The sequence below is a fragment of the Lissotriton helveticus genome, chromosome 5_1, assembly GCF_964261635.1.
Source record: "Lissotriton helveticus chromosome 5_1, aLisHel1.1, whole genome shotgun sequence".
NCBI classification, from domain to species: domain Eukaryota; kingdom Metazoa; phylum Chordata; class Amphibia; order Caudata; family Salamandridae; genus Lissotriton; species Lissotriton helveticus.
This window is the reverse complement of record NC_136065.1, coordinates 453,929,898-453,954,303: the sequence shown is the minus strand read 5'-3', so window position 1 is coordinate 453,954,303 and position 24,406 is coordinate 453,929,898. Positions and strand designations below refer to the sequence as shown.

Here is a 24,406-nt window from a genome sequence, read left to right as displayed (position 1 = left end):
TTGGGAAGCCGGGAGACTTTTGATCTCTGAAGCCCTCTGGATCCCACCCATTCCTCGCTGGTGTTGGCGAGGAAATGATAAAGTCACAATTAAGTGCTGACCTCGACTTGAGATGCTAGCATACAGTGTACTCCACACCCGCCATGTGCGAGCTGCGAGTGTTTATAGAATCTTCATTAACAGGGAGTCTAGCAAGATAACCAGACAAGGATGCAAGGCAGCCATGACAGTGATAAAATGGATCACACAACCGAGGGGGCTGACAGCTGAGAGAGACCTTGGGGAAGGCAGAGTCCAGGGAGAACTGATGGACGAAGCAGGTCTGGGACGGCCTTTCTCCGCGCCTTTGCTATTATTACCTTGGACACCCTGATTTTCCTGCGCATTCACCCTAAAAAATCTCAACCTGCTTTGAAGGACAAAAATGAACACTTTGGGCCTGTTGGCTGCCTTGTCTGTTCTTAATATCACCCCGGGTTCCGGGAGAGGCAATCCTTTAGGGAGCCTGAGCAGGACAGAGTCACCCGAGACACCCCCGAGTCCAGAAGGTGACCAGCACTTAGACCTCAGCGCATTTTTAGAGAACATGAAGGAGGATTTTCTGAAGAGTCTGAATTTGTCTAATGTCCCCTCTCATGAACGCATTAAACTGGAACCGCCACAATTCATGATTGACCTTTATAACCGCTACGCCATGGACAAGTCCTCCACCCCATCATCCAACATTGTGAGGAGTTTTACCATGGAAGGTAAGTAACTTGTCTGTCAGATGCCTTTAAAAGATTACATTCTAGTAAGAGTATGTATATACTGGTATAGGGTCATAAGAGGCCCCTCTCAGAGAGGACATTTGAATGTACATCAAATAAAGGAAAGTTCTCATGGGTACCACTTTAGCAAAGTGCACAGTGATCAGGAAAATACCACACTAACAGTGTGCATATGTAGCCATGGTTGATGAGAAAGAGCTCTGTAACAATATTTATGTACAGGGTCAACTAGGCACTTACGGACTATGTATTATTTTACTGTTGCTGGGAGACCCTCTCACTGATGAGGTAAGTTTCTATGGTAAGAAATAGAGCCCTCTTAAAGACTGCAAAAATGTGGGCCACCTCCACAGTATGTGGTCAGTAAAAGCCACATCACTTTTTAGTAATGTTGTGTGGCCGGTGGAGCCATTCTCATCCAATTACATGTGTCACTGGAAACGTATAAGTTGTTTGGAAGTGGGCGCAGTGGTACTTTGGGTGGATTGGAGGAGTTAGGTGGGAGGCATGGTTTTGAATAGACTTAGGTTGAAATTGTATTTTCAACTTTTTGCCATCTCTCTTGAATGATTTCAATTGAAATATTAATCAAGAAGAGCAGTTGAGGAAAGCACCATTTTCATAGACGCAGTGTGTGGGAAGGAACATTTTGTGGGTGTGAACATAGTGTCAGAAATTACATTCTATCGAAAAAGAATGTGTGTAGGAGAACATAAGAAATAGGAAATCAACGTATATAGGAAATCCATTAGTTTAGGAGAAAAGGCTATTATACTTTTTTATGTTACCTGGGCATAACAAATTTGACACTCTCTCTGTGCAACCAAAAACACATTATGCAGAAGATTACACTTCGAAAATAAAGCATTGTGCAGAACAGTACATTGTTGAGGAAAGCATAGTGTGTAAAACTACACTGTGTAGAACATTACAGTAGGCAGACTAGTACATTGCATAAGAGAGTAAGTTGCAGTGGCGAGCAAGTTGTCTCCAAGAGGATAATGGGTAGGAGAGCGCTTTGCATAGAAGACCAACTTATGTAGGGTTGCGCCTTCTGTAGGCAAGAATTTTGTGTAGTATGTTACTGAGTAGGAGAAACATTTGTGTAGGCGAGCATGGTGTTGCAATTAGCACGTTACCGCAAAGAGTGCACTGTGAATAAGAATATGTAAAGCAGAGAACCGTATGTAGGAGTCTGGGAGTAAATGGTTTATGTATGTTGAAGAGCAGATTTGGATAGTATAAGAAATTGTGCTGGAGAGCACATTGTGTATTAAAGCATGTGTAGGACTCCAGGTTTTGCAAGATAGTGCACTGCATAGAATATTTTGTGTAGGAGAGAATACGGTGCAGTAGTACACATTATGCTGGAGTGCAACATGTGTAAAATACATTTTGGAGTAGAGGAAATTGTATAGAAAGCACGTTTCAGATAGAAAATCTTTGAGTAGAATTTCCCCCAGTGTAGAATATGACATTGTGTTGAAGAACACACTGTGATGTTATTAAGTGCTCAAAGATTTGCCTTTCAAATGATCACTCCTCATCAGATGTGAACCACACAAGTGCAAATTTGTTAGACAACCACATGACTGAAACCAGTCCATGGGGCTTTAGGTTAATTCACACCACGTAAGACTAACAATGCGAAACGGAAGTGGAAACTCTGAAAAGTGTATAGATTGTACAGATGCTTCCTTGACCTTGGCTGGAGATTCTGAAGTCCTAATTATTTCTCAGATATTCTATTAGCATCTGCATATTAGTCAAACACACGTATGAGCAAGGCGAGGTTTAGTTATTTCCAAAAGAGTTGATGGATTTCTTGGAATCTAAAGATCAAGGGCCATATTTACAATGAAAGTGACTCAGTGCGTGTCACAAGCCATTTGGCTGGGCCACACTGAGTCACTTTCTAAGCACAGGGATGCAACATATGTACAACAATATGTTGCATCCCTGTGCTTTCCCCTGCGCTGGCACACATTCGGCTGCCATGCACCGGCGTATGGACCCTTGCACTATGGTTGTATGCACCCGTGCACCAGGATGCCTGCATCGCGGAGAGATTATTTTTGTTCAGGAAGGGACACCTTCCTGCACAAAAACAATCAATTGAAGTGAGTTCCTCTTTCCATCAGTGCTGTAGAATACAGCTTGCATTGAAAGATGAAAAAACGAGGAGAAATGTAAACATTTCTCCTTGTTAAGCCTTGCTAGCCCACCCCTGAGGTGGTGTCGCATTCTGACGCATTTCGAAGTTCATGATTTCTTGTAAATATGGAAATGCATTAGAAAACATGGCTGTTGCATGGGAACACCCACAGCAACACCAATGTCACGCCCCTTACACGCAAAATGTTACTTGAGAAGGGGCGATATTTACAAGCACACGTAAAGTCGTGCAGGGTGGCTATACGTGTTCTTGTAAATATTAGGCAGCAGGTTGCACCACCGGTGCGTCACCCAACGCGACCTACTGGCGGCACCGGGGGCTTGTAAATAAGCCCCCATGTCTGTAAAATACAGATTCCTTTCCTGGTTACTCAAGAATATCTAGCACAATGTTTTCTGCAGATTTAATGTGACTGACCATGATAGAGCTGACTTGTAAGCTTCCCCTGTCCCCTTGTCCCAACTCAGAGGGGATACACCAGTAGTCTGCCGACGTACTTTTTGTACATTATTTCTTACCATTATGCTACCATGTTGTATGGTGCTGTTGTTTTCTGGCTAGGTTTACTTTAACCCCTTAGGTGCTCATGACGGCTCCACGCTGTCATGAGTCACGGTAGGCGTGTGGTCATGACTGACGGCGTGCAGCCGTCATGCTACTGCCGCTCTGCACATGCGGCACTAATTCCCCACCTGTGCGGGCAAATTAATGAGTGGGCGGGGTCATGACGGCACCACGCCGTCATGAGCACACGCTGCCCATGACTCATGACGGCGTGGAGCCGTCATGAGCACCGAAGCGCCACGCCCACCCCCTAGCCCCCCCCCCCGCGCCGTGGCGGAATTCGCGGCGCAGGGAAGGGGTTAATAAAAATTAATATAATAACAACAATAATAATAACAACAACAATAATAAAAACTAAAATAATAATAATAGTTATTGCATTACTACTACTATTAATAATAATAATAACAATCACACTAATACCAACAGAACAGAAACAATGACAACAATAATAACAACAATAATAACAATAACAACAAAACAACAACAAAAACAATAACAATAATAATAGTAATAATAATCATTATAATAATAACTATATAATCAGGAGAATGTCCTCATAAATGGCTCTGAATTTCAAATAACTTATTTGTTCAGCTGAGAACTAGGGAAAACGTTCAGTTGGAGCTTCATGCGGCTACACCTGGTGCAGTCGTTACTCTTTCTGACGGCTTGATTTCTCACAGTCTGCAACTTAACCTCTTCCATGCTCGTGACGGGCGGGAGCCGTCATGCGCCATGGTGGGCATGTGCGCAGGACGGGTCCGAATCCCCGCCCACTAATGAAAACTCCTGCACAGTGCGGAAATTTTTGCGCACACGGAAGGGGTTAACAATGTGTTTAGAGGGATTTAGAAGGAATTCTCGGTAAAGGAGCTTTCAGTGATCCTGGCATGAAATAGTTATTTATTTACAATTTTATATAGGGTGCACAAGACCCAATTTAGTATCTGAGCTCTTTACACAGGGATAGTTACTATTTACTACAAGCTGTTTACAAAAGAACAGTTACGTAGATTTTAAACAACCGTCTCACTCATGAACGTAATCTATGCTACAAGCTTTGCCGTGTAGAGGTCATCGGCGCTGGAAGTAGGGTTGGGTAGGAGGCGTGGATGTGGGGGCTTGGCTGCTGAAGCACATCCAGAAAAAAAACATGCTGAAGTTCAGAAGGTGACCTAGCAGCAAAGATGCCTTTATATTTTGTCAAATTTGCTGCGCGTTCAAGGACAAAGGTCAAATGTCAGGCTACGTTTTTGGACAAATTAATGCTTATTCGTTGAACATGGAGATCAGTGTTTACTTTTCATTCTCTGACTATAGTGAGAGGGTTTTTTAAGCTGTACTATCTCCCTATCGTGCTGCAGTACAGGGAGTGTGAAAGGAAAAGGCCGTAGGATGTTATGTGCAGATGATAATTATTCACTGAAATCCCATTTTCACATGTAGTTTTACCAGTAAAAGTGCACGTCTGTGCAAATGTAGCGACAATTTTAAGGAAAAATGAGCTGTCTGTAAACGGCAGTGCACTACCATACCATGCTTTAGTAATATATTTGCAACAGTGGGCTCCAAAGTGCACCACTTGCAACATAACACAACCTTACCACTCTCCGGCGGAATGTGTGTGGCTCAAATGCTGCACTTGTTCCTTTAGCAGTGCTTGGATTTTTCACAATCCCTATGCCTTGGGTGCTGTAGCGTTGATGGCAGCACCCCCACTCTGAACATTTGTCCAGCGCCTCTGCCAGTGTTTGCAGGTGGCAGGCACATCCTCTCATTGTTGGAGGCTGGAACATATTTTTCATCATCATAATTTGATGCAGAGGCAGAGTGGGGGCAGAAAGGGGAGAAAGAACAGCGACAAAGGGAAAAATATGGCTGAAAAAGAACTTGCAAGGATGGTATAAAGAGACGTGAAGTATAGAGTGGAGGAAGAAAGGGGAATGAGGTGTAATCCAGACTAGAGAGCCTTGGTATTTAGGAACCCAAGCAGTTGGCAGTGAAGTGATAGGCTGCTATGAAAACTTTTGGGTCCCCTGCACTTATGTTATTATTATTTTTTACAAATTAACCACTGAAGAGCTAACTAATTTCGTTCTGCTATCAGCTTGAGGTATACTACCAGAATATCATACCCAAAGTGAATTCTTAAAGAAATATAGTGTCCTATAGTTATGTTACAAAAATATCACCCTCTATGGGGGTCATAAAGAGAATCTACACCAATGGGGACATATTTTTAAAAATTATATATTATTCACAATGTTTCTGCCACGCTATATTTTTGCTAACTATATTCTGCCACAAAATTATCTGAGGGAATACCTTAGGTACAATTTAGCCATGAACACGTTTCCCTTTTTTTGGCCTGGATGTTTTACTCTTATTGTTGGTGCTGAAATCTCCCCCAGTCTTTGTGATTAGAGGAAGCTGTGATCATTTTGGGCCTCCATGAAGATTTGCTGGCATCTATGTGTGACCAAGCATTACTGTATATTGTAAAGTAGAACTTGGGAAATCCATCCCGGTGTTGAGTTAGAAGAGCACTGTGCTATGTTCACAGTTACAGAGGCTGAGGAGAAGCTGAGAAAGGCATGTGCTGGAGGCTTGTTAATTCAGGGCATCTGGTAAATGTTATCATATATTTGCAATGGTAGTTTAGGTCCATCACTGTAAGCCTGTTTGTCACTCATACAGAAAATATTTTCTTTCATGGAATTCTTGCAGTCGTTTGGGTACCTTTATTTACATCATTTTAGAAATTGTCGGGAGATTTGATTTGCTGTGGTGGTTTGCTAGACCCCCATCAGCAGTGTTTTTCGTAGAAAGACTTTTGTAGTTGACTTATCAACAATCATTGCTTTCAGGTCACTTGCTGATCCTATCTCACATCAGTTGTTATTGTGTTACTAAGTTCTTTAAAGAAATGTTTAGTGAGATTCTATGCTCAAACACGGAGCTGTTATCTTACATGCAGTGTACCAATGGTTGCATCTGACTTTTTTACATTTGTAGGGCGTTAGTGACCTGCACTGCTGCCAGCTCTTCCCTTTTCAGTCAAACCCTTAAATCCACAGCACCTGAACTGCAATCCCTCTATTATTCTAGCCCCTCTATACTTATTGGGGTCTGTGTGCACACTGAAATGCACCCACCATCACAGTGCAAGTCCCCAAGGGACCATAACATTTTAAAACTTAAGGACAGGTGCACCACACGTCAATTTCAAAAACAGAAAAAACTATTGTGTAATCTGTATACGACACAAATATTCTTCAAAGTTTTCCCTTTATTCCAATTTCTATTGCTTTTTAAACGTGGTCATAAACATCAATTTTCACAACGATACAGCCTGCATCGTTGAGAAAGCAATAGAAATTGGAATAAAAGGAAAACTTTGAAGAATATTTGTGTTGTATACAGATTACACAATTGTTTTTTCTGTTTTTGAAATTGACGTGTGGTGCACCTGTGCTCATGTTTTAAAAAGATTCGCACAAGCTCACTAACACAAACACATGCACACATGTATACAGAAACTCTTAGCAAATGAGCGCCTGCTGGTCCTCACTAAACTCCCTATGGCTCCACATCTTCTGCTATCATCTCTCCTGTGATCAGGCCGGACTGGAAACCAAAACCGGCCCTGGCAAACGCTTGGCCAGTCCCGTGGGGGCGGGGACGGGCAGAGGGGTTGGTGCTAGCGGTAGGATTTCTGCCGCTTTTGTTGCAGGGGGGGCGATAGTGCACCGCCCCGATAACATAAACGGCTTCCCAGGGGTCTAAAATCGCCCCCACCCTGGCAGCCCACCAGTGAAATGCCCATGCCCGCTATGGCCAGTCCAGCCCTGCCTGTGATGGTCTAGGAATGATTACACGCAGGGCACAAGTCGAGGATACACACGGGTTGACAGCGTCTACCCACTCTTTTCAGAGGGTGGACGTTGTCTACCCAGCCAGGAGGTTGATCCCCAACACAGAAATATGCTAAACGTTTCTAGAAGCACCGGGACACTTTCAGCAGCACCTGTACATTGTATGCTTTCATTTCACCCATCAAAATGCGTGCAGGGATCGGGCTTATCAGATTCCAACTGGGCTCACAACATAAACTGAAGTTAAAGAGTCATCAGTCCTCATTTTCTTGGAGTATCCTAGCTGGGAGCTATTGGGAGCCTCACACCTAAATCCAATGGTGGGGGTAGTAAAGTCACTGAGCGTATCTCTTCACAGATATTTAAGAGAGGCATGCTTTTGACTTTGTTCACTTCCTGTATATAAGAGATATGCATGCACTATAAGAATGTCAGATGTGTTGGTCTTCTCCAGTATGTACACATATAACAATTTAAATACCACTGTTTAGCTTTATTTCTTATATAGCACTATATTGCTACTCATCCCAATGCAGGTTGTCAGATTGTTTTACATCACATGTACACCATATGCATTGACAATAAACGATATGTGTATCAATGCATGCACACTATCCAGTACAAAAGTCAGGGAGGGTTTCAATGTGTAGGAGCCACATGTCCTTCATAGCACATTGTGCAAGTCATAAAAGGATCTCTGTGTTAAAAGCAGTAACCAACTTCCCCATTTACATAAAATAAAAAGCTGCCATATGTGTGTTACATACTGTGCTTTGCAGGAGACATATTAACATTCAAACATCTTGTACCCATTCATCCATTCTTCTTCATCCATCAATTCACCTTCCTTTTATCAATCCAGCAATCCATTCTTCCACACCTCCATCCAGGCGCCCATTCATCCATTACCCCATTCATCCAGACTTTTATCATTCCAGCCGCTTTCTTTTTCTCACTCATGCAAATATTGGGATGTATGACGTTACAACGCATACTTTTACATCGCATGCCTTTACAACGTGGTTTTTACATCGCATACCATTACAACGCATAATGCTTTTAGGCGCTGGATAGTGATTTATTTAATTTACTATTCCAACTCCAGTCCCCGTGGATAGTAGGGAAGGTGTTGGATAGTATATTAAATACATTCCCTATCCTAGAGCGCCCCCCAGCGCTATGCGTTATAATGGTTTGCGTTGTAAAAGTTGCGTCGTAATGGTAGTGCGTTGTAAAAGTTTCGTTGTAAAGGATGTTTCCCAAATATTGTTTTATCCAGATATCCATCAGTCCATTCACCCTTGCATCCAGCCTTTCATCCTTTTTACCCTTCCTTCTTGTTACAGTTTCTTTCTTATTTATTTTCATATGCCCTTCATTTCCTTCTTCCTTCCAGTCCTCTATCTCTCTTTCTTTCCCTCTCTTTTACTCTCCATTTTTTTGTTGTAATTAAATTTCCTTGCTTGACCTCTGTTATCAATGTCCTGTATTTTTAAGAGCTTTTGTCTGCAGAGCTGCAGACAGGAAAGGCTCATAGATAACTGTGAGTGCCAACACCACCCCGCTTAAGCTGCAAAAACAGAGGTTTCAACACTGTTCCTCATTCGCCGCTGTTCCTCATTTACGCAGGCAAGATATGCTCAGAAAATTGACAAATTATCCCACGGGATGGAGGCACTGGGCAACAAAGAATCATATAGAGTGCTCATGACATGGCGATAGATCCATCATCCAATCAGTGGTGCTGAAACAGATTTCACTGTGAGACTGCTGTCATCAATGCTACAACACCCAAATAATAGGTATTGTGAAACCTCCAAGCATCAAACAAAGAACAAGTGTAGAAAAGGAGTCCCGCCCACTCCGCAGGAGAGAGGTAAGAGTGTGGCATGTAGGCCGTGGTGCATTTTGGAGCACACTGTCACAAATATAGTATAAAGTATGGTGCAGTAGTATTTACACTAGTGTACAGACTTAAGGCAACAATAATACCAACATTACACATTTTATACAAACTATGCTGAAAACAAGAGGAGAACCAACATTATCTGTTTTTCATTACAAAAAAAAGTTTTTATTGATAATCAATTAAATAGCAAAAAAGTCATTTCTTGCTAAAATAACACTCCATTTATACTCATTCATTCATCTTCATTCATACAACATGTGAATGGCAATCAATATAAAAAATGCAATTTTCTATGTTTTTAACGAGACAATAATGACAATCCGTTTCTAATAATTGTAGAGAAACAGTGTGGCACAAGATTTAGTAGACTGTTGTGTTCGACACGCGTTTCGGCACAGAACAGTGCCTTTGTCAGGAAAAAGGGCCAGTATTTGTCAAAGTTGATTTCTTGTATCACAGTGGGATAATCAAGTAGTAACTGTTACTGCTGAGAGCTAAGAGTCATTGGTTGTACCTTAGCCTGGAATGAGGATACACTCGGGATAATTAGTCTCCAATACACATCAGTGTTTTCACCTCCAACCCAGGATTGTGATACACCTCGCATTCATCTCAAGATGTATTATCCTTTTATTTTGATTTCGATATATTAATCTGGTAATACATCGATTTATTTATTTAATAGCATCTGATTTCTGGATAGAGGATCTTCCGCACACCACGATCGCCGCGTAAAGACTTGGCCAGTATTTACAGGCAGCACATTTTTAATTGAAATGGCCAGTAAATTTGCACGAACATGCCTTTTTGCTGCGTGCGAAATTCAAGATTCAGTGAATAATCATCATTTGCACATAACATCCTACAGACTTTCCTTTCGCACATCATGCACTGCAGCAAAATTGTCACATAGATCACTTTATAAAAACATCTCACTTTTTAGTCAGAGATCAAAAAGTAAACACCAATCTACATGTTAGTTGTCTTTGAAAGCACAGAAATGTGACAAGATAAAAACAAAATTTAAAGGCATCTTTATTGACCATTCAGCTTTTGATCTCTAGCATGTTTATTTCTAGGGGTGCTGCAGCACCCCAACACACTCCACTTCCAGTGCCCATACATCCAATTTTCTCTGTTGGGCGGCTTTCCCATCCCCACGCCATAGCCACTCTGCTTTTCTCAAGCAGTAGAGCCAAGGCTCTAACTTCTTTGTGCATCCCAACAAGGCTGTTTATAGTGCCACCAATAGGGCATAATAATTTCTTTCAGCACGTTTATAATTTCGAGCCAGTAGGAATATATCTGAGGGTTTCACCAGGATCACTGAAGTTATGCGATCGTGTGGAGGTGGATATTTTCGTATAATTATATATTTGCCACATTTGTCACATAACCCATCCTCTATAGCGTAATCTTCAAATTTTAACAAAAAACAAATTTTTCTTGCTCAAACGGGTCAAAAGTTACTAAAATGGCTGGAATTAAAGCCTGAAACGGCTGGCCAAACCGTCATGCTCAGTGAAGGCAGAGCACTACCAGTCTCCATAATGTGTGTCACCCTTCAGCCCCACCCCCAAGACTTTGCAGGAAAGGAAAAATATAAGGAGCGTTTATTATCATTTTATTTTTCCACCTGCCAATTTTGCTTGGGAGCAACGCTCATACAACATAGCGTAGGAGCCGCTGCTGCATACCTGGACACTCCACTACCACAGTTCAATGGATTCTAAAGCCTTTGCTGCATCTAGAAAGGCTGCCTCCACCATTATGTCAGGGTTAAGCTGATGGGTTATTGCGAAAAGGGTTCGGAAATTATTAACCTTTGATCTGCCAGGTATATTATCAGTCTGGTCTGGACGAAAAACTCCAAGAAGGAGTGGGTGGATACCATTGCCAAAATTGTAATATCCGCATTTATCAAAGATATCGGTCAATATGAGGCACATTGATTAGGCAGTTTAACGTCTTAAGGAGCATTATATCAATTGCTTCCCTAAAAGTAGGTGACAAGCTCTTCCTGTTGGTTAGCTTAATTATAGACATCCAGCAGAAATGGGGGAAGTTCTGTAGTATACACTTTATACATTTCAGGTGGTAGCCTGTCACTGCAGGGAGCTGAACCAATTTTCATAGTGCCCTTTACACCTTTAATTTCTTCCTCTGTAATTGGGGGGCAGAAGGGTTCCTGCTGTTAACTCTCCAGTGATGCTAATTTCGCCTTTTCTGAATATTCATTAATGCCCTGCGCATTTGCTTTGACCATGTATAGGTTTAAGTAGTATTCCTGAAGTGTATTTAGTTTAGCATATATCTCATATTAAACAACACCCTTTACAGTCTGAATTTGGAGAGTGTCTGCCTTGGCCCAGGGTGGGCGTGTCATTTCCGCTGGGGTACGACTCTGTCTCATTCCCTCACAAAATTTCCTGGCTGCTGCCAATTTCCCCAAGAATTAAACTTCTCAAGGTGCAGCAGCTCAAAATGTTACCCTTTTGAAGAGCAGAATCAAAGGAGCCAAGCGTTATTGCCTGCACTTGTTTGAGCTCACCAATTTCAGACTCAAGCATAACCAGTGTCCCTCTCAATGCATGAGTTGGTAATACAGCCCCCCTGATTAGCACCTTAAATGTTTCCCAATGTGTATCAAATGTTTGGGCCAATCCCTGATCAGTCCCAAAAGTCAGCTTCTGTTCAATGTAGTTAAAGCATTCTGTGACATCATTAAGACCATATTGATGTACAATGACAATTTGGGCCCTTACAATCCAGACCGCACCATACATAACACTGCATTCCATGCTGTGTATCTCCACCTGGGTCAGCCTGAACTGTGCATCCTTTCGAACCAAGACTGCCACCCTTGCTGGAATAGGTGAAAGGTTTGCCAGATTCTTGAGGTAAAATTTTGCTCGTAATTCACTTATTAAAATCAAGCGAGATTCCAGCAGGACACTGGTTCAAGCAGAAAATGTCATGGAAAGTGGCATAATTGTACATTTTATTACATTTAGCAAACTTTACTTAATGGAAAATTTTGATTTTTTGCCAGTGTAATTAAAATTCCAATGATTTTCCAAACACAAAACACACCTGCACACTAACAGAGTCATTAGAAGACCCTATCTAAAACCTACCAAGCCCACACACACATCCCAGTCCTGTAATCGGATAACCAGAAAATTATGCTTTTCAAAAGCAATAGTACCTAATACTGAGCAACGGGCATCCATTCAACCTCATGGTTCAAATCAAAAACCAAAGAACATAGGGCCGGATGTACAAAAAAGCCAGTTTGCGATTTCCTAATTGCGAATTTTTGCAATTCGCAATTAGGAAATCGCACACACCCATGTACAAATGTGTCCTAGACACATTTGGCGATTTCCAGTGGTGTCGCAAATAGACTTACCTCATTATTATTCATACCATCTCTGTGATTGCTTTTAAATAAAGCATTTTATTTTTAATGCATCAGTAAATGATTAGCAGCTCGTAAAAGGCGATTGGTAAATGCCATTAAGCATTTTCCCAGTCGCCGATGGGCCTTTTGCAAGTGGTAAAATACTTTGCACATCTGGTCCAAAGTCCTATGGCACACATACACCCATATTCATAGTTCATCAAGTCAAAACCATAAGGTTGAAATGTCCGATCTTCACTTCTTTGAGACAATGACTCTGGACCCCCATAATTTCAGCTAATCAGATATGTTGCGGCCAAAATCACTACAAGCCCATGTAAAATGGTAGAAATTGGACATACAAATGCAGATAATATAACATATTGGCTTAACTTGAGGAAGGACATGAGGGTATATGTGTAGTTAGGAATCCTTGGGATTGTAATTGAATAATTTGGACATGGGTGTATTGTATTGGATTTCACTAAAGCATTTATGTAGCGCTTACTTGCCCTACGTGGGGCACTGAAACGTTTGTCTCCATGGGCAGCAAGCTATGACATGTAGGGTGTGTTGTTGAATGGTGGTTGTCTTTGTTTTGTGATCTTATTTGGAAAGTGATGACCACCACTGTGTGGTTATCGCTTTCTGGGACACAGAGCATAGAAGTGTGATAAAAGAAGAGGTGTGACTGATAGACATGCAGTTTATGGTTCTCCGTTAGCTGGCAGCTTTGAGTAGCTGTGCATGCCATTTATGTTGTTTCTTAGATCACAGTCTACTTAGCTGATCACTGCATTGGGTTGTACAACCTGACATTTTGTGTATAGTTATGGTCCTGAGTGGACAGGGTTCAAGAGAAAATAAAAGGGGCAGGGCTCTGCTGGTATGGGCTTTGTTACCATCATCCCACTTCTGAGTCTTTGTCAGATGTAAAGAAGCAGTCATGTGGTTATTTGGGACCTGCAGTGGTGAACTAGATTAGTCTTCCGCTTGACCAGAAGTATGTGACAGGTTTCTTCATTTATTCCATGCATGCTCATTTGGGGATGGCTGGTTTAATGGCTGGCACAGGACTGGTGGACAATGCATGGAGCATATATGTCTATGTAAGTGTAAAAGGGGTAAGTTGTAGTGGCTGCTGGCTCCTAAGTGTTATAGTACCAGTATTAGTACGGGCCAGAAATGTTACATATGAATTGACATAACTATAAAATATCCAGGATAACCATAGGTCATCTCTTTCAGCTTACCAGCATGCAGAACATAGTTTTCCTGCTAGGCTGTTCCGGAACTATGGTTTGTAAGCTGAAAAGTGAACTTGAAGGTGCAATTGTCTTTCCAGGTCCTGTTCTCAAGGATGTAGGAAGATGTAGTTATCTTGGAAATGGCCAGGATTTCAACCTTCTTCTGAAGAGTATATGCTCCTGGATGCTTTGAATGTTGGCTGGTAGCAAGTTCCAGTGCTTGGTGGCTTCCACTAAGAAAGCAGTGCCTCCTATGGATTTCTTACAGTAAGATGGCATGATCCTCGAGTGCAGTGTCCTGTATTGCTTAAATTGAACTTGTAGGTGTAGTAGTCCTTTTTCTTGGGAGGCTCTGTGGACTCTGCACAGTGTCTTGAACTTTATCTTTCTAAGTAGAGGTAGCCAGTGGAGTGATTGCAAGACTAGAGTCATGCATTTTCCTGGGTGACAGTTGCGGAGAAGGTCTTGCAGCAGCATTTTGTATGAGTAGTATTTTGCATCTGATCAGTCGGGTTGCACCAAGGTATAGGCTGTTAACATATTCAAGGTTTCAAATTCCGATTTTAAGGATGATTTTCTCTTGCTGTTGGTATCCAAGGTCTGGGAATATGCATGCAGTGTTTTCATTGTGAAAAGGCACACTATGTGATGTTGGTAATGTGGTATCAAAGATAAGTCGAAATCCATTGTTACCCCAAGGTTCCTGACTTCCCTTGATGTTGTTGGAGGAGCCTCAATGGCCTTGAGCCATATGGTAGTAGATAGTGTTTTTGCCATTTTCTGAAGGTCATCATCTCCATCTTTCCGGTGTTGAGCTTTAGATGGTTAGTAATCATCCATGTGTTTATGGTGCAAAGGCAGTCATCAAGTTTTGAGTTGTAGAGGTCTTCCAGGCTGTCCACCTGTAGAATAATTTGAGTGTCATCTGTATAGTTATAATGGGTGAGGTTGAATGATTGGATCAGGTTTGGTAAGAGGATTTGGTAGATGTTGAATAGATGGGATATGATGGACCTTTGAAGAACTGTGTTGGGTGTGAAGAGTTGATGTGAAAAGTGGTAAAAAAGTACAATTTGTCTGTCTCTGAGATAAGAAGCAATATATTTTAGAGCATTTTCACATACTGCCAGATGATGGAGCCTTTGTAGTAATGTGTGGTGATGGACAGTGTCAAATGGAGATATCTTTAAGGAGTTTTGGAGATGCCAGAACTGAAAGGGCAACTGCTTGTGATTTAAATATAAAGAAAATGTTTTTCTGAGAGAGTATTGTAATTATGTAGTGATGGAAGATTGCTTATCTCTCTTACTATGTTGGTTGGGTGACAATTTTTCATCTTTTTAATTATATGAAGATTTTGTCACAGAAGTCTTGCGATTGTGACGCCTCTGTGTTTTAGCAGTCTGGATTGTGCAATTCAGATAACACCTTGGAGGTCTTTAGAAGGGCAGTCAGCATCAGTTATTTCAAATAAAATCAAATCAATAGCTTTATTTCGTTAACATGTACATAAAAGCATTATTCAACAGTTGTACAGTAAATAAAAACATGTATAGATTTTTAAATAGAGAAATTCGCTAAGAATGTGCTTGCACAACATTTTTGGTGTCGTGTTTATATTCAAAAGTTTAAAACAAAAATCATTAAAAGCATTCATTTAAAAAGTGTGCATCCAAGTTTCTATGAATTCATTACATAACATGTCCTCATTGGTTAAAAAAGAAGTATAAAAAAATGGTAAAACAAGAACACAACTCAGTGCAGCAGTATTTATATAAAGTGCCCATCTGAAGACATATTCTAGATTTATGGTGCCATCCCGATACAATCTGTGGTTCAGTAGATGCAACGTCACATAGCTTTTTGACTGCCTCTGGTGTCACTCAAGGCCTATGGTTAGGTCACCCCACGCAGAGCTTTATGCCTAACTAACCAAGTGTGGCTTAGAAACTTAGCCACCCCACAAAAGAAAAGGACGTTTGGGTCTGATTTTAGAAAGCGCAGAGCAACCCGGTGGTCGCTGGTGCCCATGTCACTGCAAATCGGTTTTAACCACTTGGACCTTGTGTTGTTGTAAGCTGGGCAAGCAAACATGACATGGGCAACACACTCCTTTGGGCTCCACAACAAGAGCAACTTTCTGTTATGTTCACGGCTGAGTGCCACTTTGATGTTAGAGCATTAACAAGGAGCGAGCCAACCCTAAACTGAGTATACAGTGCACTGTCCTGTGGGACCTGGATCACATCTAGGTATGGCTCCAGACTTCTAGTCTGCTTTAATGTAAAAAAATGAATCTGTTAATCTCCCCATATTCGGTTTCCTGAGCTCCTGACTATCAATCCAATCCCAGTATTGGCGCTTAAGTTTCCTTCTTACTCTGAGGATTTTGGGTGTCCCACGATTCTTTAAGGCCAAGTAGTATCATAGTTTTCCTCACATATGATATCCCCTTGACCCAATGGTGCACACCGAAGTTCATTACCTCCATTAGAGCTGTGGCATAATTGGTGAGCTCTGCGGTACGCCTTAGGCGAGCCCAGAAGAGCAATGGGCGGAGCTTAGCAATGTCTCTAAATGGCGGTCTACCCATATCGTGCCTCAGAGGTGTTAATGGGATGTTACGGGGAAGCATCACTAAATCCCTCAAGAACTTATGCTTAGACCTACTGATTTTGTCTACATTCTCAAACCCCCATAGCTTGGCTCCGTAGAGAGCCGAGCTAACTGCCTTTGCATCATAGACTACGAGGGCCGCGGCAAATGGCCTGGTATATGAGGAGCGATGTTCTTTAGTTAGTCCCCTGGCCACGCGTTTATGATTCATAAGCACTTTAGCTAAATGGGACCTTCAAAGCATTTTGTCTGAGAGTCGAATGCCAAGGTATTCAAAGGTCCCGACTATCTCCAGGGGGGTACCATTCAGTGTGAGATTGATCCTAATAGATTTGGGGGGGTTAAAAACCATGAGCTATGTCTTTGTGGTATTAATAACTAAGCCCCGGGAGTCACAGAAAGATTGGTACCTGTTCATTAGTTTTTGTATCCCAACTGGGGTCTTCTACACCAACAGGGTGTCATCAGTGAACAGGAGCGTCAGCACTTTGTCTCCCACCAAGATTGGGGCGTCAGCTGGGTCTTCTTGGAGAGACCTCTCCACCCCGTTCACATATAAGGAGAACAGGGTGGGGGCCATGACGCAACCCTGGCACACTCGCTTGCCAACAGGGATCTGCTCTGTTAGCTGACCTCGGGTTCCCCATCTCACCTGGGCGTAGTTTCCCTCATGGAGGCGAATCACTAGGTTAAGGATTAGGGGTGGAATGCCCATGTCTTTAAGGATCTGACACAATCTGGTCCTAGGTACCAGATCGAATGCAATTTTTAAATCCATAAATGCAAGGTAAAGGCTGCCCTTTCCAGTTAGCACAACTTTCCACTATATAAGCATCAGCCTAAACACCTGGTCGATCGTCCCAGTATTGGCCCTAAAGCCAGCCTGGTATTGAGAAAGGACATCCTCCTCTTCAGACTATGATTGAATTCTCTGTAAGAGGACCCTGCCTAACACCTTTTGCATTACGTCAAACAGACTTATGGGCCTGTAATTTGAGGGATCTTCCCTGTCACCTTTTTTGTAAATCGGGACCACTTCAGCGCCTTTCCAAGATTCTGGAACTGGACAACCTGCAACTATAGCGTTGAACAATAGCTGAAAATAATGTGGCCAGCCTCTGGGGTCAGACAGGAATAGATCTCCTGGAAGTCCGTCTGGTCCAGGAATTTTAGCAGGGACTAATTTCTTTAATTGCTGCCTCGATTTCGACCAACGAAAAGGGATCAATAGCATTCCCTACTGGCGAGACGTCTGTGGGCCGCATGGCTCCTCCAGACATCCGTCCTATGAGGTGGAATATAGTTTCACAAAGTGGTCATGCCATTCGTGGCAGGTGATGTGGTTGGGCAGAGTACCTAAATCCCTGTTATTTCCCCGGCTCACTAATGACCACAATTGGTTCCTGTTCTTCCCCAGACTTGCATTCTTCAATTCCTTCTAGTGCAGTTCATCCCATTCAATTTTTGCTTTGTGCATCAGTTATTTATATGTATGGAGTAGTGTTTTTTGTGGTTCTACTGGCCCTTAGGTAGCTTCTATTATAGTGGTGTAGTGTGATTTTGTCTTGGTCATTTCTTGACTGCCTCCAATTGTAGTATGTTGCGTTGTGCTTCCATTCTTTTGATGCTGTCTTTTATCCATATGATTTCCTTTTTGTGGTCATCCTGGGATGTGGCCTTGTTTGGTATCTGTTTGTTCAATGAAGTGGAGATCCAGTTGTAGATGTGTATGTCTTTTGGTTGTATGTTTATTGGGGGTTCGTTCAAAATGGGAGTTGAGTTTGTGGATATCTATTTTTACAATTACATATATGAGCATTTTTTGAAGTTGGATTTGGTGTCTTAGAAGTGTTGTTGTTGATCAGCGTGTTGATCTTCACGGGGATTATGTTTTGGTCATTCCAGCTATAGGGAGAGTTGTCTACAACTGAGGCATGTTCTAAGGGTGCAAAGCTTCTAGGTTTGTTGTAATAGCTGTGGTTGGAATCAGACTCTTCTTGTCAAACCATATGTTGAGGTCTCCTATAATGTATAGTTTTGAGTGCTCCAGATGGGTCTTACTCACTGCATCTAGTAAGGCATTTTTAAAGTTTGCATTGCTTGGTGGCAGTCAACATATTAAGAGAAAGGATGGATAGTTGGAGTGGGATGACATATTTTCATCAATAATTTACAGCTGTTCATGGTGTGGTTTTCAATTTGTGTTTTTTGTTATTGTTTTTTGTGGGTGATGCTAGACTGCCTTCTATTTTACCAAAACGGTCATATTAATTATACAAAATCTGGCTTGATGCATTTCTTACATGTGGGTGCAAAGTCTTAGCTGAGCCATGTTTCTGTAATGAAGATGAAGTCTGGTATTGTTTCTGAGAGTTGGTCAAAAATGTGGAAGTAATTTTTGTTCATGGATCTTCTACTGAAGAATAAGCACTGTAGTTGTTTTGTTTCTCTCCTCTTTATGTGAAAGTGCTTTGAGGTGGCTGTCTGATACAGTATGGGAGGAGGAATAGGGACATTGATGATTCTGGTGGTGGTGGGATGGTTACAGCCTGGGTGGAAGTGTGGTTGCTTGGGTAGATAATTCAAATGTTTGAGACAAGTGTGTAAGAGGGGCTTTATATGAAGTGTATTGATGTCACTACTATGTTGTCTGGTGGTTTGAATGGGGTGTGGTGGGTGTTGGGGGAAGATCATATCAGATGATTTCGTGATTAAACGTTCACGTCTTCTCTTGACTTGTAATTTCCTTTTGGTAAGTATCATCATGTTTGTCAGGTTTTTTGGGTTATGGTATTAGAGTTGGTGTGTTTTTGATAGGTTGGTGTATGTTGAGTGGTTGCTTTCGACATTGAAGAGGTTATATGGTTGATGAGGGTTGTTTAGTAGTGGTTATGGTCTGTCAGTGAATGCATCTGAGGGATGTGCATGTAGAATAGGTAGTTTTAGGAAGTAGTATTAGACTAATAAAAATGCAAATGAGCGCTTGCTTACCTGAGGTTTTAATGATGGAAATGCAGAGTTTCTGGCCCGAAACGATTTTCAGGCCTTAACAGGCCCAAACAGAGAGCACTCATAACTCTGTATCTGGACACCTGGGCGGGACATCTTAACCCCTCGGTTTAAATAACCCTGGTTATTAGATTACCTGGGCCAATGGTAAGCCTGGGCATAACTCTCACGAGCAGAAACACTGGCCCTAGGAATAAATCAGAGCCCAAGAGATAAGCCTGAGAGCTAATCTGTCCCTAGCCTTAGGAACCAATGGGAGTCCAACATCAGAGGGTAAGATTTAAGTGGGTTGGTAAGCAGATTACCTATTTTCAGGATTAACAGCAGCCTTTTGAAGTCAGAATTTGAAACTACAGATTAGTGATTGGTTTAAAAATCTAGTTATTAAAGAGTGTATGAAAGGGAGTGATAGAATAGAAAATGGTTTACTGATTACAAGTAGAAGTCATGTGGTCAAAAATGCACATCATCAACTTTGATATGAAATTCTATCAAAATGTTATTATGAAATCGACTGCCACCTCGGAGCTCTAGACATACATGACTACTAGCTCAAGAGCTGACTGAGAGTCTCACGAAAATGCAAAAAGGAAACATACCCAGTGGTACTAAATTGGGAGGTACATGTGACCTCTGACCCTGCACAACCTGCAGTGACATTGGATGCCATCAGTGTCACCATTGGGTATCCTACCCAGTAGTGGCCCGTGGTGGAAGTGCTGCTGGGCGCTGACGTGGGGCAGGGTTGCAGGGTGCAGGGTGGGGGGTAGGACACTATGGATTACGGCCGATTAGAGGTAAGTAAACATATGAATAAATAAAATGAATTTCGTTGCGTGCGCTGCATCACCAAATGCGATTCAGCGTGCCCAACACAATTCGTTAAGGCAATGAGTACAGATCTGTACCGCTCAATTCATTCAATCTTCACACTTCTAGCCTCTCCTTCGGTCTTCCATGTATGGTTTAATCATACAAGGTATCAGTTCAAGTGTTTGGTGTGGAAGTGTTCATTTCATGATCCCAGAGTCAACCATACCAGGAGAATCGATGACTTTAGGGATGCACAATTAATGGGAATTCCATTTTGAACCATTAGATTTCCCTGAGAAAAGAGGAATTACATGGGGAATCTGCAATTATTTGCCTCATTCCCCCGGTAATTGCCAAATCTCCCCACAGCTTTCCCCAGAGATTTTGACAACTTTCTGCAGGTGAAATATCTGGGAGAATCATGATGGTGTGCGTCCTCTCTGTGGAGCTGATCATTTCTGATGGGTCCGAGTGACAGGGACACTGATATCATCAGGAATTTCGGGCCTCTCATAATGAGCACCAAGTTTCTTCTGGTTCGGATTGTGCATGGCAACAGTCCTCTTGTGGAGCTTGCCCATTCCACTCCTCAGGCATAATTACTGGGAGCAATAAGGTGGACCCTGACTGTCCCTTCAGCAATGTGGAATAATCAACAGAATCACTAATACGCAATTATAGAAGCTAATACCCATTTCTCTTTTGAGTTTCACCAAGAAGCCCCAGGTGAAAAACAATTGTCTGTATCTGAATTGCCACGGACCTTGTAAAGTGACCTTTATCTTGCAAATTCATTGTAGCCATTCCAACTCTCACATTACAAGATATCTCATTCAGCTTGCTCAACATGTCTGTGAATCCCAAGAGCCCATTCTTTTTGGCCCCAATATTGTTCTCGACCAAAAGACAAGTAGTATGAGAGCTAATGTTTCCTTCTCTTTTTATCTAGATGCTCTTCCTGTGGCTACTCCCGAAGATCTCATGGAGAAACATGTGCTTCTGTTTAATGTTTCTGTGCCAAGATATGAGGAGGTGACACAAGCTGAGCTCAGGGTCCATATCTCTTCTCACCATGATACAGACAAGCTTCTCAACTGGAAGTGTGGCGTGTCCATTTATGATGTCAAAGACGCAGATTTTGTAGGGAGCTCCCAGGTTCCAAAATCTTTTCTGGCCTTCAAAGAAATCCAAAAGACTGGGTGGGAGGTGTTTGAAGTGACAACTGCGGTTAAGAGATGGGTGAGAACTGACCAACCAAAGAACAGGCTGGAAGTGGTGCTGGAGAGTAATACAGACACTGGGCATGGCGGTCATGGACAAAGTGTAAGTCACCTAAGCACCGACTCCAGGAATGTGCCAATTCTGATCATATTTTCTGATGACCAAAGCAATGGAGTCAAAGAGATGAAACTAGAACTCAGGGAGATGATCAGCCATGAGCAGGAGAGCGTCATAAAGAAGCTTGCAAAAAATAGCACAGGAGAAGATGAAGGCATTGAGGAGGAGACAGATGAGATATCCCTCCCCTTGCTTGAAGGCCACACGTCTTCATCCCGAAGCAAGCGTAGTGTTGGAAACAACATCTGTAGGAAGACATCCCTGCGTGTGAGCTTCAAGGATATAGGGTGGGACTCTTGGGTCATTGCCCCAAAGGATTATGATGCATTTGAATGTAAGGGAACATGCTACTTCCCACTGACAGATGATGTCACTCCAACTAAACATGCAATAGTGCAGACACTCATGCACCTCAAGAACCCAAAGAAAGCAGCCAAGGCCTGCTGTGTCCCAACAAAGCTGGACCCAATCTCCATATTGTACAAAGACGATGCTGGAGTTCCAACCATAAAATATCACTATGATGGCATGAAGGTAGCAGAGTGTGGATGCAGGTAGTTTGATGGAACACAACAAGGGTGGCACCTGATCCACCTTCAGTTCCTTCCTGCCACAGAGTACACACTGTGACATGCAAAATAAGTTGGACAGGCTAGAGGCTTGAAGAGTAAACAGTAATAAAAGGTGGAGAAAGATACAATGGTCAAAGCAGTCTCAGGCTTGTGCTTCAGAAGATGGAATTACAAAGTATTCCTAACACTAAGACTGAATCAACATGGTGTTTATAGGCCATCTCTACCCTGCACTTACATGTACCTATATGTTCACCTGCTTATTATCCCGTTAAAGATATTTGCCTCCATCTGTCCAGTGTGAGGTTCCCTTGTATTGGATGTCAGTGGGATGATGGTGCGATAAAGAGAGAGAGAGAGACTGACAGGGTGATCCTGGAGTATGGGTCTGTCAGTGGGGGCATCGTACTCTTCAGGTTGACTGTTCAAGTGCATTTTGGAGTTCCAAAATCTAGGGGTTTGCCCTAATGATCCCACCACACCTGGGCAACTGGTAAACCGTGAAAAAAAGAAGCAGTGTCTGAGAACGAATTTAGAAAAATCACTGAATTACAGAAAACATGAATTAATCCCTATTACTGGGTATCACCATCCCAAAAAACATATACTCATTTATTTCTGACATCACGAGCAAACACCATTTCCAAGTATCAGAGATTGTTTATCTAGCAAACCAACATTCAATATATTGGTAGAACATTACATCACATATAACATATATAGTAATAGCCAGTAATAGGGATTCATTAATGTTTTCTCTATAAGAGTGATTTTTTCAAAACTGTTCCCATAGACTGCTTCTTATTTCATGGTTCAAGTGCATTTCGGGAGCAGGAAAGTACTATAACCAAAGACTGTGTCCCTTAAATTATTTTCCCTTGAATTTATGCAACCTTCTCAGGAACTTTTGCAGATTTGTCAACTCAAGGGGCACAATCACAATTTCACCTGGGTCCAAATGAGGACCTTGATCTTTCATCTGGAATTAACGACAGCTCAATGATCTAACAGTGCAATAACAAACGAGGTTCCACCTGCAACCCAGCCAATCACCAGAACCAAAGCACAGAGGACCCACCTACGGTATACTAAGCCAGCCAAACTGTAGTACAAGAGACACCACCAATAGTCTAGTCAGGCAGCAACAGAATAAACGCTGGGGAAGAGTGTAGTAAGGACGTCCACGCTTGTAGGTTGTAATTAAAGATGATTTATTCAAGCAGGTAACATGTTGAATCGCTCCAGACAACAGGTAGTTGAGATGTGAAGAGGAGCCCAACCAAGAGCGGCCTGCCTGCTGCTCAGCCCATGCTCAACCCGCTTCACCTCTCTGTGTCCAAACATTCTGAGGCGCATCAAGACTCCAACATTCTATTGAGCACAGAGCACAAGCACTGGCTGAGCAGGAGGTGTAAAATACATTACATTAACAAATGCAGGATACTACAAAGAGCTTGCAGGCTTGTCAGCCAAGTATACCCTAACTTAGGAGTCCCCACAGTTAAGCCATAGTTCAGCAAGTCATGTTGACAAACAATGAGTGAGGCACTATCCTCATCTAGCTGTACTCAATAGGAATCAACCACACCAACTCATCGGCCAGCCAGCTCTGTTGTAAATAGAGCAGCTCTGCATGGCTCATCCTTTGATAAACTAATAAGAACTATTTGTAGCAAACCCTTGCTCGGCTAAACACTTTTTATCGAGACTGTCCAGCAAAGGAAGCTATCCCAAATAAGTGAGAACACTGCCCCAGCCTATCTTTCAGCTCTGTTTGTATCATTGGAAGCATACCACTTCTACTGAAATGTCATCATCTCCATTTCAAAAGGATCACCCCACCACCATATCCTTTACATCTACATGTTAGGGAGTCTTCCAGAAAAACTCTTCTTTAGCTAGCTCAAAGTCAGTGCACCAATCCGCTCTTCTATAATAATGGGAAATACCACAGACCCATCTGTAGGCAGCTCTATCGCACAGGGAGAGTGAAACCCACACTCTTTCTATATCTACCTCCATATTACTAGACAAGCCAACTATCCAATTAGCAACTCATCCTTCAGCTTTTTTAAGAAAAACAGGCCAAGCCCACTGGCCATATTTTCACT

At 42.2% G+C, this 24,406-nt stretch overlaps 1 protein-coding gene across 1 annotated transcript; it reads left to right on the top strand.

Annotated features, from left to right (window-relative positions):
* Positions 1-23,872, top strand: GDF2 (growth differentiation factor 2). The gene is made up of 2 exons (XM_078642697.1): positions 1-749; positions 21,335-23,872. The coding sequence occupies exons 1-2, from the start codon at positions 425-427 to the stop codon at positions 22,279-22,281; spliced, it is 1,272 nt and encodes a 423-aa protein (XP_078498823.1). The 5' UTR covers positions 1-424; the 3' UTR covers positions 22,282-23,872.
* The last annotated feature ends 534 nt before the right edge of the window (positions 23,873-24,406 follow it).